The following is a 13,864-nucleotide window of genomic DNA, read 5'->3' on the forward strand; positions in this document are numbered from 1 at the left end:
CCCACATAGCATGTGCAAGAAATTAGAGAGGCTTACGCCAAAAACTGGATGCACTTCGTGTACAAAACGGACAATCTGTTTCGAAGTATCAGGGTTTCATACGGAAACTCGTCTGTTACAAAAGGATTTCATTTTTTTGAACTTATTTGAACTCCATAGTTTCTCTATGTTCAAAATGCACCATTCAAAGCCACATCATTAATTTTCAACCCTTTCTGACTTCATTTGTTATTTTTCATGCATTTACTGATTTTTTCAGCTATAAGACCCTGAAATTGAAAAGCACTTCAAATGAACTCTGAAACGGTTAAAAGTTGGCATGGTATCATCATTTCACCCACAAAGCATGTGCAAGAAATTAGAGAGTCTTACGGCAAAAACTGGATGCACTTCGTTTACAAAACGGACAATCTCTTTCGAAGTATCAGGGTTTCATACGGAAACTTGTCTGTTACAAAAGGGATTTCATTTTTTTGAACTTATTTGAACTCCATACTTTTTCTGTGTTCAAAATGCACCATTCAAAGCCACATCATCAATTTTCAACCCTTTCTGACTTCATTTGTTATTTTTCATGCATTTACTAAAAAAATTTCAGCTATAAGACCCTGAAATTGAAAAGCACTACAAATGAACTCTGAAAAGGTTAAAAGTTGGCATGGTATCATCATTTCATCCACATAGCATGTGCAAGAAAGTAGAGAGGCTTACGGCAAAAACTGGATGCACTTCGTGTACAAAACGGACAATCTCTTTCGAAGTATCAGGGTTTCATACTGAAACTCGTCTGTTACAAAGGGATTTCATTTTTTTGAACTTATTTGAACTCCATACTTTTTATGTGTTCAAAATGCACCATTCAAAGCCACATCATCAATTTTCAACCCTTTCTGACTCCATTGGTTATTTTTCATGCATTTACTGATTGTTTTCAGCTATAAGACCCTGAAATTGAAAAGCACTACAAATGAACATGGATAGATAAGTGACCAAATTAATAGTAGTTCATCATCACATTAAAACCAAAGTACATACATAGTTCAAATTGAACAACATATAGCTCTCCAGAGCATCTAGTTAAACCATACATTAAAACTATGTAAAACATTTCAATGCAACAACAAATGCGATCATAATCACAACTAAGGTAACAATTGATCCAACGGCATAATGGTACCAAGCCTCGGTATGAATGGCATATTTTCTAATCTTCAACCGCATTGCATCCATCTTGATCTTGTGATCATCGACGACATCCGCAACATGCAACTCCAATATCATCTTCTCCTCCTCAATTTTTTTTATTTTTTCCTTCAAGTAATTGTTTTCTTCTTCAACTAAATTTAACCTCTCGACAATAGGGTCGGTTGGAATTTCCGGTTCAACCACCTCCTACATAAATAAAATCTATGTCACGTTGGTCGGCATAATTGTCATAAAAAATAAATGAACCAAATAGTTATAAAAAGATAATATATACCACATCCGAATCATAGACAGGATGAGGGCCGACGGGGGCGGATACCAGAACCATCGCACTATATAATAACAAGGAATAATAAAAGTAAGAAAATTAGACAAGTATCTATCTCAAGTAAGAATTTTTTTTCTTTCAGAAAGAAGATAAGAACAAGAGGCTCACCACGGTGGTGCCGGCGACAAGATCGGCACGGGCGATCGACGGCGGTGAAGACGGGGACGGGACGTGACGGACCGCTAAACCTAGAAAAATCTCGGGGAAAATGGAGCTCGGAGGTTGAGTTTCGAGAGAAGAAATATTAACTAGTGTGGCTCGGACATTTCATCGAACACCTCATGTGCATAGGAGGTGAGCTAGAGCACTCAAATGCCCTCCCCTCGCCGGCCAGCAAAAAACAGAGCAGTGTGGAGTGCTCTGCTCGCTGGCGATGGGCTATATATAGGCAAATCATTTGTCCCGGTTCGTGGCTGGAACCGGGATCAATGGTTATGGGCCAGGAGCGAGGCCCATTGGTCCCGGTTCGTTCCTAGAACCGGGACAAATGGGTCCAGACGAACCGGGACCAAAGCCCGCAAGGCCCCGGCCGGCCACCTGGGCTCACGAACCGGGACGAATGCCCCCGTTGGTCCCGGTTCGTATAAGAACCGGGACTAATGGGCTGGCCAGGCCCGAACGAAAGCCCCTTTTTCTACTAGTAGCTCCCACCTTCATCTTGTTCTCAAATCTAAATACTTCCATGATGCCTCTATTTGGACTGCTAATTCCTACTCCAAAATCTGCTTTCTGGTCCTCCATTTTAAAAATGTTGCCTAAACTCAAAGCTCACTCTTTCTACCAACTCACGCATGGGAATATATCTCTTTGGAGTACCCCCTTGGTATTCTCTTTGGGCTTCTATTCATGACAATCTTATTATTCAGCCTCCAGGATACATATATCCTTCTCTTGTTAAGGATCTTTGGATGTCGGGTCAGAAAGTCTGGAACAATAACCTCGTTAACTTTTTCTTTCAACAGCCTCTAGCCTCTGTTATCATTCAAACTGACATTATTCACCAAGATTGCCCGGATATATTATGTTGGGATCCAACTCCTAATGTACTTGTCTGGTCTGAATTGGACTAGGGAAGGGGGCGCCCCCTTCCTTCCTTCTCTTTTTCCCTTCCTCTTTTCCTATTCCATATGGGAGGTGGAATCCTACTAGGACTAGGGAGTCCTAGTAGGACTCCACACTTGGTGCGCCCCCTCCTAGGGCCGGCCTCCTCCTCCCTTGCTCCTTTATATACGGGGGCAGGGGGGCACCCCATAGACACAACAATTGATCCTTGTGATCTCTTAGCCGTGTGCGGTGCCCCCCTCCACCAAATTACACCTCGATAATACCGTTGCGGAGCTTAGGCGAAGCCCTGCGTCGGTGGAACATCATCATTGTCACCACGCCGTCGTGCTGACGAAACTCTCCCTCAACACTCGGCTGGATCGGAGTTCGAGGGACGTCATCGAGCTGAACGTGTGTAGAACTCGGAGGTGCCGTACGTTCGGTACTTGATCGGTCGGATCGTGAAGACGTACGACTACATCAACCGCGTTGTGATAACGCTTCCGCTATCGGTCTACGAGGGTACGTGGACAACACTCTCCCCTCTCGTTGCTATGCATCACCATGATCTTGCGTGTGCGTAGGAAATTTTTTGAAATTACTACGTTCCCCAACACCACCTTCATCTTGTTCTCAAATCTAAATACTTCCATGATGCCTCTATTTGGACTGCTAATTCCTACTCCAAAATCTGCTTTCTGGTCCTCCATTTTAAAAATGTTGCCTAAACTCAAAGCTCACTCTTTCTACCAACTCACGCATGGGAATATATCTCTTTGGAGTACCCCCTTGGTATTCTCTTTGGGCTTCTATTCATGACAATCTTATTATTCAGCCTCTAGGATACATATATCCTTCTCTTGTTAAGGATCTTTGGATGTCGGGTCAGAAAGTCTGGAACAATAACCTCATTAACTTTTTCTTTCAACAGCCTCTAGCCTCTGTTATCATTCAAACTGACATTATTCACCAAGATTGCCCGGATATATTATGTTGGGATCCAACTCCTAATGTACTTGTCTGGTCCGAATTGGACTAGGGAAGGGGGCGCCCCCTTCCTTCCTTCTCTTTTTCCCTTCCTCTTTTCCTATTCCATATGGGAGGTGGAATCCTACTAGGACTAGGGAGTCCTAGTAGGACTCCACACTTGGTGCGCCCCCTCCTAGGGCCGGCCTCCTCCTCCCTTGCTCCTTTATATACGGGGGCAGGGGGGCACCCCATAGACACAACAATTGATCCTTGTGATCTCTTAACCGTGTGCGGTGCCCCCCTCCACCAAATTACACCTCGATAATACCGTTGCGGAGCTTAGGCGAAGCCCTGCGTCGGTGGAACATCATCATTGTCACCACGCCGTCGTGCTGACGAAACTCTCCCTCAACACTCGGCTGGATCGGAGTTCGAGGGACGTCATCGAGCTGAACGTGTGTAGAACTCGGAGGTGCCGTACGTTCGGTACTTGATCGGTCGGATCGTGAAGACGTACGACTACATCAACCGTGTTGTGATAACGCTTCCGCTATCGGTCTACGAGGGTACGTGGACAACACTCTCCCCTCTCGTTGCTATGCATCACCATGATCTTGCGTGTGCGTAGGAAATTTTTTGAAATTACTACGTTCCCCAACACCACCTTCATCTTGTTCTCAAATCTAAATACTTCCATGATGCCTCTATTTGGACTGCTAATTCCTACTCCAAAATCTGCTTTCTGGTCCTCCATTTTAAAAATGTTGCCTAAACTCAAAGCTCACTCTTTCTACCAACTCACGCATGGGAATATATCTCTTTGGAGTACCCCCTTGGTATTCTCTTTGGGCTTCTATTCATGACAATCTTATTATTCAGCCTCCAGGATACATATATCCTTCTCTTGTTAAGGATCTTTGGATGTCGGGTCAGAAAGTCTGGAACAATAACCTCATTAACTTTTTCTTTCAACAGCCTCTAGCCTCTGTTATCATTCAAATCTGTTGGATATATTATGTTGGGATCTAACTCCTAGTGGTACTTGTTCTTTCAAATCCACTTATAAATTGTGTTTGCAGGATATTCATGCCAATCCAAGAAATACTCCTTCCCAAGTTTCTTTTCAGGTGAAAAATCTTCTCAAGTTGATTTGGAGCAAAAGTTAATGATCCCTAGAGTTCAAACTTTCGATTGGAGACTCCTTCGAAAAGCTCTTCCTACAGGTTTGAGGGTCGGGCGCTTTTCCATACATATTTCTTAATGTTTTTGCAGATGTGGTCAGCAAGAGGATGAGATTCACCTGTTTTTTCTTTGTGACTTTGCTAGAGCTGCTTTCTCATCCTTGGTTCATTAGAACAGATGATTTAGTTCAGAAATATCCCAATATTCAAAGTATTATTCTTTCTTTACTTAATATGAACTATCCACATGCTTCTGTTGTCAACATTCTGAATTTTATGTGATGTCTTTGGAAAGTGAGGAATGATTATCTTTTTGATAGAAAGAAAGTTGCCCCTGACCAAGTTAATATAATGCAACTACTTCTCTATCTCCTGATTTCTGTAATCTGCTTAATAATTCTTCACACCATTAGTCTCAAAACTCCAGTTGTATCTTAACCCATACTAATCAACTTCTCTTGCAGGGACAAATGCTTAAATCTGATCTTCTTATCAGAGGACCGAAAGTATATACTGATGCAGCTTTTGAAGTGCAAAAAAAATCCAGGTTTATTGCAGGGAACATCAGCCACTCGAGTTGGTATCTACATTCTTTGCCGCAGGATCAGAAGGAAGTCAACGTGTAGATTCAAGCTTCCACCGCCATTACAAGTATACACCTCTGCAGGCTGAAGCTTTTGCTCTTATCTTGGCTGCACAAGTGGCCAAATGTCTCAGCATCAGCCAGCTGACCTTCCTCACAGACTGTCTCTCTCTCTCTGGCTTCATTTTGCGGCTAGTAGGAAGATTACTGAAACTACTAATCCTTGGACTATCAGGAAAGTTTTAGGTGATTTCTTCTGCTACTCTTCAGACCTTCAACCTAGGGTGTTCCATATTTCGAGGGAAATTAATGGTATTGCTCATAATGTCGCTCATCAGGTAATTAAATCAAATGTAGAACCTGACATATGTTGTTTTGCTTCAGCTCACAGGAACATGACTTGCCCGGTAGTTTCTCTCCTATCTAATTTCCAATTCGAGGGCTTTGTAATCCATGTTGTACATTGCTATTGAGCTGAGCTGAATGGAAAGTTTGGCGCTTCATGCGCCTTTTGTTGTTCAAAAAAATAAAATAAGAGAAAGCCTTAATTTTGGAAAATTCAGAATATTCGAACTTGACAGAAAACTGATAACTATAAACAAGGTTCTCGATTCATTTTGTAAAGTACAAAGATATTTTCCACTTTCTACTAAGATATTTTTACTAGGAATTTAAATTCATGCACAATGTATATATTTTATCTTTTGTTGAATATATTGTCAAGGCTCCTTGTGGAAGGTTACATACGATGTCTTGGTGTTGTAACATAAAAGTTGCACCTGTTTAGAACCAATATATATTCTAGTAAAGCCAAAGAACAATTTGAATCTGTCATGTCTGGAGTTTAACAGGCTAATTATCTCTGAAGACAGAACATTTTTGTTCCTATATTTCCCTGAAATTTTCCATAAGGCGGTGACCATGCACAATTAATTATATTGTTATTAAAAGAGCACAAACAATCAGCAAATAAAATAAAAGGCAAAGCTTAGATAAATAGCTCCAGCTTTGCAGAGAAAACAGTTTAAGTACCACCATCCCCATCTGTATATGTTATGTTACAACAACATGCCATTACATCTGCCACATGACAGAAAATTAAAAGGACTAACGGCTTTCAGTCTCAAGTAGGTTACAGCTAACAGCTTTCTCTTTTCCCTCTCTCTCTAGTTCTAAATTTCTACAGCAGAGTAACAACAAGCCTGTAATTACTCATTCTCCACATCTTTACTCATCTAGCTACAGAATCTACATTCTCCTCGGCTCCTATTACTCATTTTATTTCCGATGGCAAGGCGCACGCATAGCCCTGACGCCTTGTAGATGGAAAAACGAAGACGCCAGCATGCAAACCTAGCCACTGTTAGCTGTACAGCTAGAGATGCTTTAGTCTTCAGGCAGCACACGGGACGGTTGGAGCCCGAGTCGCTTTTCTGCGCACAGAAGAGAGCGTCTTTGGGTTAGACACAAACCTTGAGTTGATGATAACCTAAGCGTATAGGGCTCATGGACGATAGAGAACATACCTCCCGCTGCGACGAGCTTCTCCACACGTGCTACTATGTGCTTCCCATATGTGTATTTCTTCAGCGTGTTAAGATGTGCTTTGATCCTTGTGAGGATCGCCTCCCTCTGCTGGTCGTCACAGGTCTCTAACACCTTCTGTACCACGTAGTTTGCAAACTGGTCTTTCATCATCACCTTCAAAGTTCAATACAAAAAAACACGTCAGCAAAGCAACGAAGGAGCTTGAATCATGAACTACAAACTGGTCATCAAAGATACCACGGAACTTTATGTTGCACAACAATAACCAAGCATATATGTCTACAAATTGAAGGGCAACAGACCTCAAGATGTTCACTTTCCTCCGTGGATCCAAGCATTTCACCAATTAAGATTTGGCGCTCCACAGGATTCCCAAAGGATAAACACTTCTCAATGACGTTCGAGGCAAACTTTTGCTGGCTCATTTGTACAATCTGCCCAATCAACTTCTCAATGATAGCAGATCGCTCATGGGGTTTGCCGTGTTCCATAACATGCTGTGAAATAAGCTCGGTTATTGAAGAATGAAGATGGGAGAGAATAGTGGTAAGAACAAAACACGTTTTGTAGAAAAAATGCATCCATAAAATAGGGAAAGTGTAGGCATCAAAATCGTCCATTTCAATATTCAGGCTTATTGTGTCACTTGTGCAACTGTCAAAACTACTTACTTGAGCTTGATTGTATTTTAATCTAGACTAAAAAGAAGTGATCCCAGAACAATAGGAGAAATGCATACCAGTTACAGCATGTATAACATTCACCTTATTTCCAGATATTAATGCATAAAATATTGACTCGAGTCAGTAAAGGTAAAGGGGAAAGGAAAATCATACTCACTTTGCTGAGTACTGATGAAAAAACAGTCGAGTAAGGAGAAAACTAATATTATTTTTCCACGCAGGAATTTCATCCCAGCTGAAACCATTGACATTGAGATTACTTGTAATCATTTTAAGATGATAATATGGTCCTATTCCAGTTACCAAGAACCTTACATGTAATTGTCAAATATTTGGATCAGTTCCATTTAGCCCTATGGCTTGTGTTTTGCACGAAATAGATAATACCAGGTTTCCATTAATCAATCGCATCAAGTCCATAATTCATGAGATGTGGATTGTTTCGGAGACAGGTACCCACCAAAAGGTGATAATCCATAGAACAACGACCATCAATAAGAAAATAGCAAAAACAGTACTACCTCTGTAAAAAAAATGCAGATGTTTTAGTGACCTAAAACGTCTTATATTTGTTTACAGAGGGAGTATCTTCCAAATATGTTTATGGCACTAACCTGGACAACATAGTTACCATACTGGTCTGTAGCAAGCAAGCAAACAGACTGGAGGACCTCATCCATCATTATTTGCTGGGTTTTCGGATCATCACAGTGCTCCAGCACCCTCTGCACACAGTGAAAATAGTTAGTGAAACTGTGAAATAACGTGAGTATATTGCAATATACCACTACAAAGTACAAACATACCTGTATAACCCGACATCCATATGGATGAGTCGATAGCACCACAACTTGACCATAGAAGGTTGAAACAATGAACTCGATGACATTCTGTGGGATGCATTCAATGCATTTCTGTATAACGTGGTTACCATTTTGATCACGTACACAGCGCATCACATGCCCATCAAGCTCAGCAACCATTTTAGTCTGCTGATCTAAATCAACAACTTCTATGGCCTGCACAAATATCGCCCATCACATAAGTTAAAGAACATATTCTCTGCATATTTATGTCCTTCATGTTTTATATGAACATGTAATGGGTTTCCTTTTGTGCATGCAAAGTGGGTAGAATCAAACATGCCTGCAACCATCCAATATGCATTAGATAATCAGAAATGCATGCATATAATTAAACATAAGCTACTTTTTGTTCTAAGAGTTCTGTTGACATAATCAGACAATTTCCTGCCAAACATAAGATAGCTTGTAACTGTATTCTAGGTGATGTCACATATTCCATACTCAAGCAATCAATTTGTCATATGTTTGAATATCATGGTGCAGTTTTGTCAAGAAGAGTTCCAGCTGGACATATTAATAGAAAGTACAGCAGTTCAGAGGAGAATGTTGCTTTCGAGATGACAATTATTAATTTATTTTACTACAGGGATATTTTCTAGTCTTGACCACTCAAAAAAATAGCGCGCTATAGCATTCTGAGAATTGTCTCGCTAAATAAATTGATGTATAAAATCTCGCTAATAGCATGCTATAGCGCGTAGCACACTAATAGCGTGTTTTAAGGCCGACGCTATTTTGCTATAGCCGCTATTTTTTTCCTTGGTACTCAAGCACCGATAATAAACAGGTTCCAATTTCCATACCTTCTGTATAACTCGGCAACCGTACATTTGAAGGCTGAGTGCCAAGACTCGCCCGATTAGCTGATCAGCCAACTCCTTTATCTGAGCCGTGCTCCCATGCTCAAAAAACTGGTTCAAAAATTTATGGTCAGGCCAGGATGTTTATAGCACTGCGACAAATAATTGCTATGAATAATTCAATACCTTCTGAACAACATAATTTCCAAAAACATCAGTCATCAATGTGAGAGCTTGAGGCATGATTTCAGTGAAAACCATGTCTTTTTCTTCAACGCTGGCAGTTTCAAGCTTTTGCTGTATGAACCGACTCCCGTATTGATCAGCACTGGATAAAGTTCAATAGACAAGTTAGACCAATAACCTAAATCTGTGAGACAAGAGATCATTGCGCATGATTCCTCGACAAAATATGAAAGGTGGATGGCCAATAATATAGGTAACTCTATGAAATTACCGATCTTGGATTTGCAGTTTAGTAGGTTACCATATATAAGAACTCAGTGAGTACAAAATTTACCTGAACTCAACAACATGGCCAGCAATTTCACAGAGCTCATATGATCGGCTTTTGTTGCTCTTGAATTCTTCCAGAAGTGATGGAACCAAATTGGCATTCACCTTACCACCAAAATCTGAATTCCAGGAGCCATAGGAACCACCAAAGTTTCTCATACTGGACTGAAAGCGCATGCTGCGATCCACATGCCTAAGTGGACTACCAGGTCCACCTGGCGAAGTGGGGAAAACAGGATTTGTCAAAGAGTTCCCAGCATAACCAAGACCAGACCCAAGATTCCCATAGTAGTCATACTGCTTCTGTGACTGAAGCAATGGACCAAGATAATCATTCTGATGACCAAATAGATCCATGTAAGAACTTCCCAGGTTACCCCTCTCCATCAATGGGTCCTCACAGTTGGCTGCAAAAGCAGCAATTTCTGCTGCCCGGAGAAATTGAGCATAGAGTGGATCAACAGGCAACTGATGACCAGATGTCGCAGTTGGACTTCCAATTCCACTGTAGTTTGCAAGGTTAGCTAGATTATGTCGGGAAGATAAACTCCCACCGGGTGACCGGGAACCAATCCTTGGGGAAGAAAAGCCGGATCCCAGGGATGAGTTGTCAAATGATGTGAATCCACCAGCATTGATCTGATTCCTCATAATAGAAGAATTCATAGAAGCTCCAGAATATTCTTGAGGTCCCTTGACATGACCTTGTTCAGAATGTTTCATGTAGGAGTGCTGTCCATTACCATGTTTGTGGTCCATGTATTGTTCATAGAGAAATTTACGGACACTATCTACATCCTGATGGAGCTTGGATTGGTCAGCATGTCCATTGACTAGCCTTGATGACGACAGGTTCATACCAGATAAAGCAGACACCAGATCATCAGATCCACCAATACTGGGAGAGTTGCGGTTGAAAGAAGATGAACCACCATTGTTCTGGTTATTGGTAGCACCAAGTTTCACACCAATCGGGGGAAGGCAAGGACTAGGAACTCTCCTCACGAGCTCAGGGTCAGGAGATGCACTTCTTGAAAGTGATGACCCCATAATTGATGCATATGTATGTGTCGACTCATTATTCGGATTGCCTGGCAGGTGAGGTGCTTTGCTATCATATTGTAGGCCACCAATAGCTCCAGACTCATGATGAAGACCATAACGATTTCTAGAAGAACCCGACAAGTCCGTACTATTGCGGGTTGCACCCTGCCTGTTTGTATCGTGTTGATACGAGTCATCCTGCAAAACAAGTTACCTTGAGAAAATGACAACTGAAGGAAAGACGGATTGAGCTCTACATAAAGATTATGACACCCACATGCTTGCATAAGAAACCTGACCTAAATGTTCAATTTAAGATAATAGTATTGTGTAAATGCAATGCCATATGCTCATGACCAAGCAAGTATTACAATGACCTTCATATCAAATCCATTCTATATGTATAAATCCAGAGGTAAGGCATTTATCATACCGCATTATTCTAGTGCACCAGAACATTGAGTAGCTAGTCACAGAATTATACTTTCAGATACATCACTCATGGGTAACAATGGAAAGCTTTCCCAGTAGAAAAAATCACCAAATAGTCAAATATATTGGCAGAAAACTTTTGTATCATATTGGTAGAAAAACCTTTGTGGGACCAGACTAAAAATTACTCCTACTAAGATGTATCTTATTGAACACATGCAAACTAAGTTCAGTAACTTCCTGTTCAACCAGTTCGCACGAATTAAGATTTAAGACCAACATATGAGGAAAGGAAGCAGACACCATTTCATCAATGTAACAACATCCAACAAGATGAAGGCAGGAACATAATGCTTTTGGCTCTAAATAGCTCATTCGTCAACAACTTGCGCAGCTGGAAAACCAAGCTTTTTGGGTCACCATACCAGAAATACATTTTTTAACAGGCCCAAAACATAACAACCATAATTAAGAGCCAGAGCTTGAACCTTCTCTTAACTTCATCCTCTAAACAATCCACATGCATATAAAAAAATATACAGCTAGTACCACAATCAGCAACACCCGAACAATTCAATTAAGAAACAAACAGAGAAACTGGCATAGTGGCATATATCACTATCAGTGACACCAAAACAATTTGATTCAGAGACAAAAAGAGCAGCTGGCATATATCACCATCATTAACAGCCAAACAATTCGATTCAGAAACAAAAAGAGCAGCGACACAAGCATATACCCCAATACAAGCTCAAACAGTACCATACCTCAGATGAACATGAACTCCGGCCACTTGGACTGAATGTTAAGAGGCAACAAAAGTAATCAAACTAACTGAAAACCTAACCACACTCCGCAACCTCTCTAACATGAGCTTAATAAGACAGGAGTTCAGACAGGGAGATGTTCTTCAGAAGCATCACCTGAAAGAGACCGGAGAAGCTATTCTGCCTGCCAATCTCGAGCCCAGGGAGCCCAGGCATCCTCTAAATATTCTACATGCATATAAAAATCTATGGCACATATCACTATCAGTAACACCCGGACAATTCGATTCAGAAACAACAAGAGCAGCTGGCATATGTCACTATCAGTAACGCCCGAACAATTCGATTCAGAAACAAAAAGTGCAGTGACAGAAGCATATACCCCAATACCAGCTCAAACAGTGACCAGACGAACATGAACTCTGACCACTTGGACTGAAGGCAACAGAACTAATCAAACAAACTGAAAATCTAACTAGACTAGAACATTAGCATTACAGCGTTGACATAATCCAATCTCCATTGGCATGTATATCCAGAACGCAGTCACATGAGCTTAATAAGAAATGAGTTCAGACAGGGATATATTCTTCAGAGGAATCACCTGAAAGAGACCGGAGAAGCTGCTCTGCCTCCCAATCTCGAGCCCAGGCATCCCAATGAGCCCGTCTCCGGGCCGCCCTGTCCCGGCGCCGCCGCCGCCGCCGGGCCTCCTCCCGTCGCCGATCCCGCCCAGGCCGGAGCCGGGGCCGCCGGGGCGGAGCCGCTGCGCCGACCGCCAGTCCTCCCGGGACAGCAGCGGCGGCGGGAGGCGCGGGTTGACGCTGCCGCTGGAGTAGTAGTAGGAGTGGTAGGCCGGGTCGGCCCGGAGGTCGTCGTCGAGGAAGGCGTCGGCGCCGTGGAGCGCGCCCGCGGAGCCCTCGACGGTCGGCGGGGCGGAGCCGCTGCGGAAGAGCTCCATCTCGTCCTCCAGCCCCCGCTCCCCCTCCGGCCGCCGCCACGGCTCCCCCCGCGTCGCCATCTCCGTCACCATCCCCCCACACCCAAAGCCGGCGGCGGCGGCGCCCTAGCAAGCTGCTATGCCACCACAGGGAACGCCTCCAAGAAGAGAAAAAGAACAGAACTTGGTAGGATTTAGCAGGGCTAGAGACCGGATTCCGCCATGGATGGGCCGGCCATTGCCGCGCTCGAGGGTCTGGGGAGGAGTAGGGGGAAAGGAGGAGAGCGGAGCGGAGCAAAGCCGCTGCCTTTTTTTTAAACAGGGAAGGGAAGGGAGTGAGCTGGGGCGAGAGAAGTCGCTGTCCGGGTGTGCGGCCGGGTTAAGTACGACGGCCGGCGAGCTGGGCGCCGTCGGATGGGCGCGCGGACGGGCGGGATCTCGCCGGGGGTGGGGGTGGGGGTGGGGTTTGGGGGCCTAGGGTTTTGCGGGCCGCGCACATGCTGCACGCGCGGCTCGAGCCAATGGCCGGCCGACGAGCTTTGTTTGCCTTTGCTGCTGCTCCCGGCCGTGGGTGGGGTTCGGTTCCCTGGTTTCCAGTTTTTTTGTTTGAGGCCTTTTTGAGGTTGACCGGCCTTTTTTGTATTCTGTGCGAAATTTGAAAAAATGCATAAAGGTTTTCGTATAACCATATGCTTGTATACCGTGTTTGACAAAGAACATTGCTTCTGCCACAAAACCGGGCACGTGTCTACGGTTCGACGGCCTAAACGGTCGTGTTACTGGACATGATGCGTTTTATGGTGTCACTCGAGCTCTTATCTCTCGTGGCGTGGGCGAGTCACGCGGCTTTCACAAATGTTTAGTTTTATATGAAACGAAAGCATTGTCTAGGTCCTCTACAATCGTACTTGGCAACGATGGCATGAGGACGTTTTTCCTTCTTGAAAGCGCTGCTGC

The 13,864-nt window shown here is 43.2% G+C and overlaps 1 protein-coding gene across 3 annotated transcripts; it reads right to left on the reverse strand.

The window, feature by feature from the left end:
• Nucleotides 1-6,275: 6,275 nt before the first annotated feature.
• Nucleotides 6,276-13,270, reverse strand: LOC123080987 (pumilio homolog 1). Of its 3 annotated transcripts, none has more exons than XM_044503947.1 (9): nt 12,572-13,268; nt 9,729-10,966; nt 9,395-9,536; nt 9,212-9,319; nt 8,349-8,561; nt 8,157-8,267; nt 7,162-7,356; nt 6,838-7,012; nt 6,276-6,744 (listed from the first exon to the last, which is right to left on the reverse strand). In XM_044503947.1, exons 1-9 carry the CDS (start codon nt 12,998-13,000, stop codon nt 6,698-6,700), a joined length of 2,658 nt encoding a protein of 885 aa, XP_044359882.1. In that variant the 5' UTR covers nt 13,001-13,268; the 3' UTR covers nt 6,276-6,697. The 3 variants fall into 3 exon arrangements, 1 of the variants encoding a protein (XP_044359882.1); XR_006438605.1 differs by lacking the exons at nt 6,276-6,744; nt 6,838-7,012 and adding exons at nt 7,700-7,777; nt 7,858-8,065 and having other exon boundaries at nt 12,572-13,270; XR_006438604.1 differs by lacking the exons at nt 6,276-6,744; nt 6,838-7,012 and adding an exon at nt 7,700-8,065 and having other exon boundaries at nt 12,572-13,270.
• Between the last annotated feature and the right edge of the window lie 594 nt (nt 13,271-13,864).

The sequence above is a fragment of the Triticum aestivum genome, chromosome 3D, assembly GCF_018294505.1.
Source record: "Triticum aestivum cultivar Chinese Spring chromosome 3D, IWGSC CS RefSeq v2.1, whole genome shotgun sequence".
In the NCBI taxonomy this organism is placed as follows: domain Eukaryota; kingdom Viridiplantae; phylum Streptophyta; class Magnoliopsida; order Poales; family Poaceae; genus Triticum; species Triticum aestivum.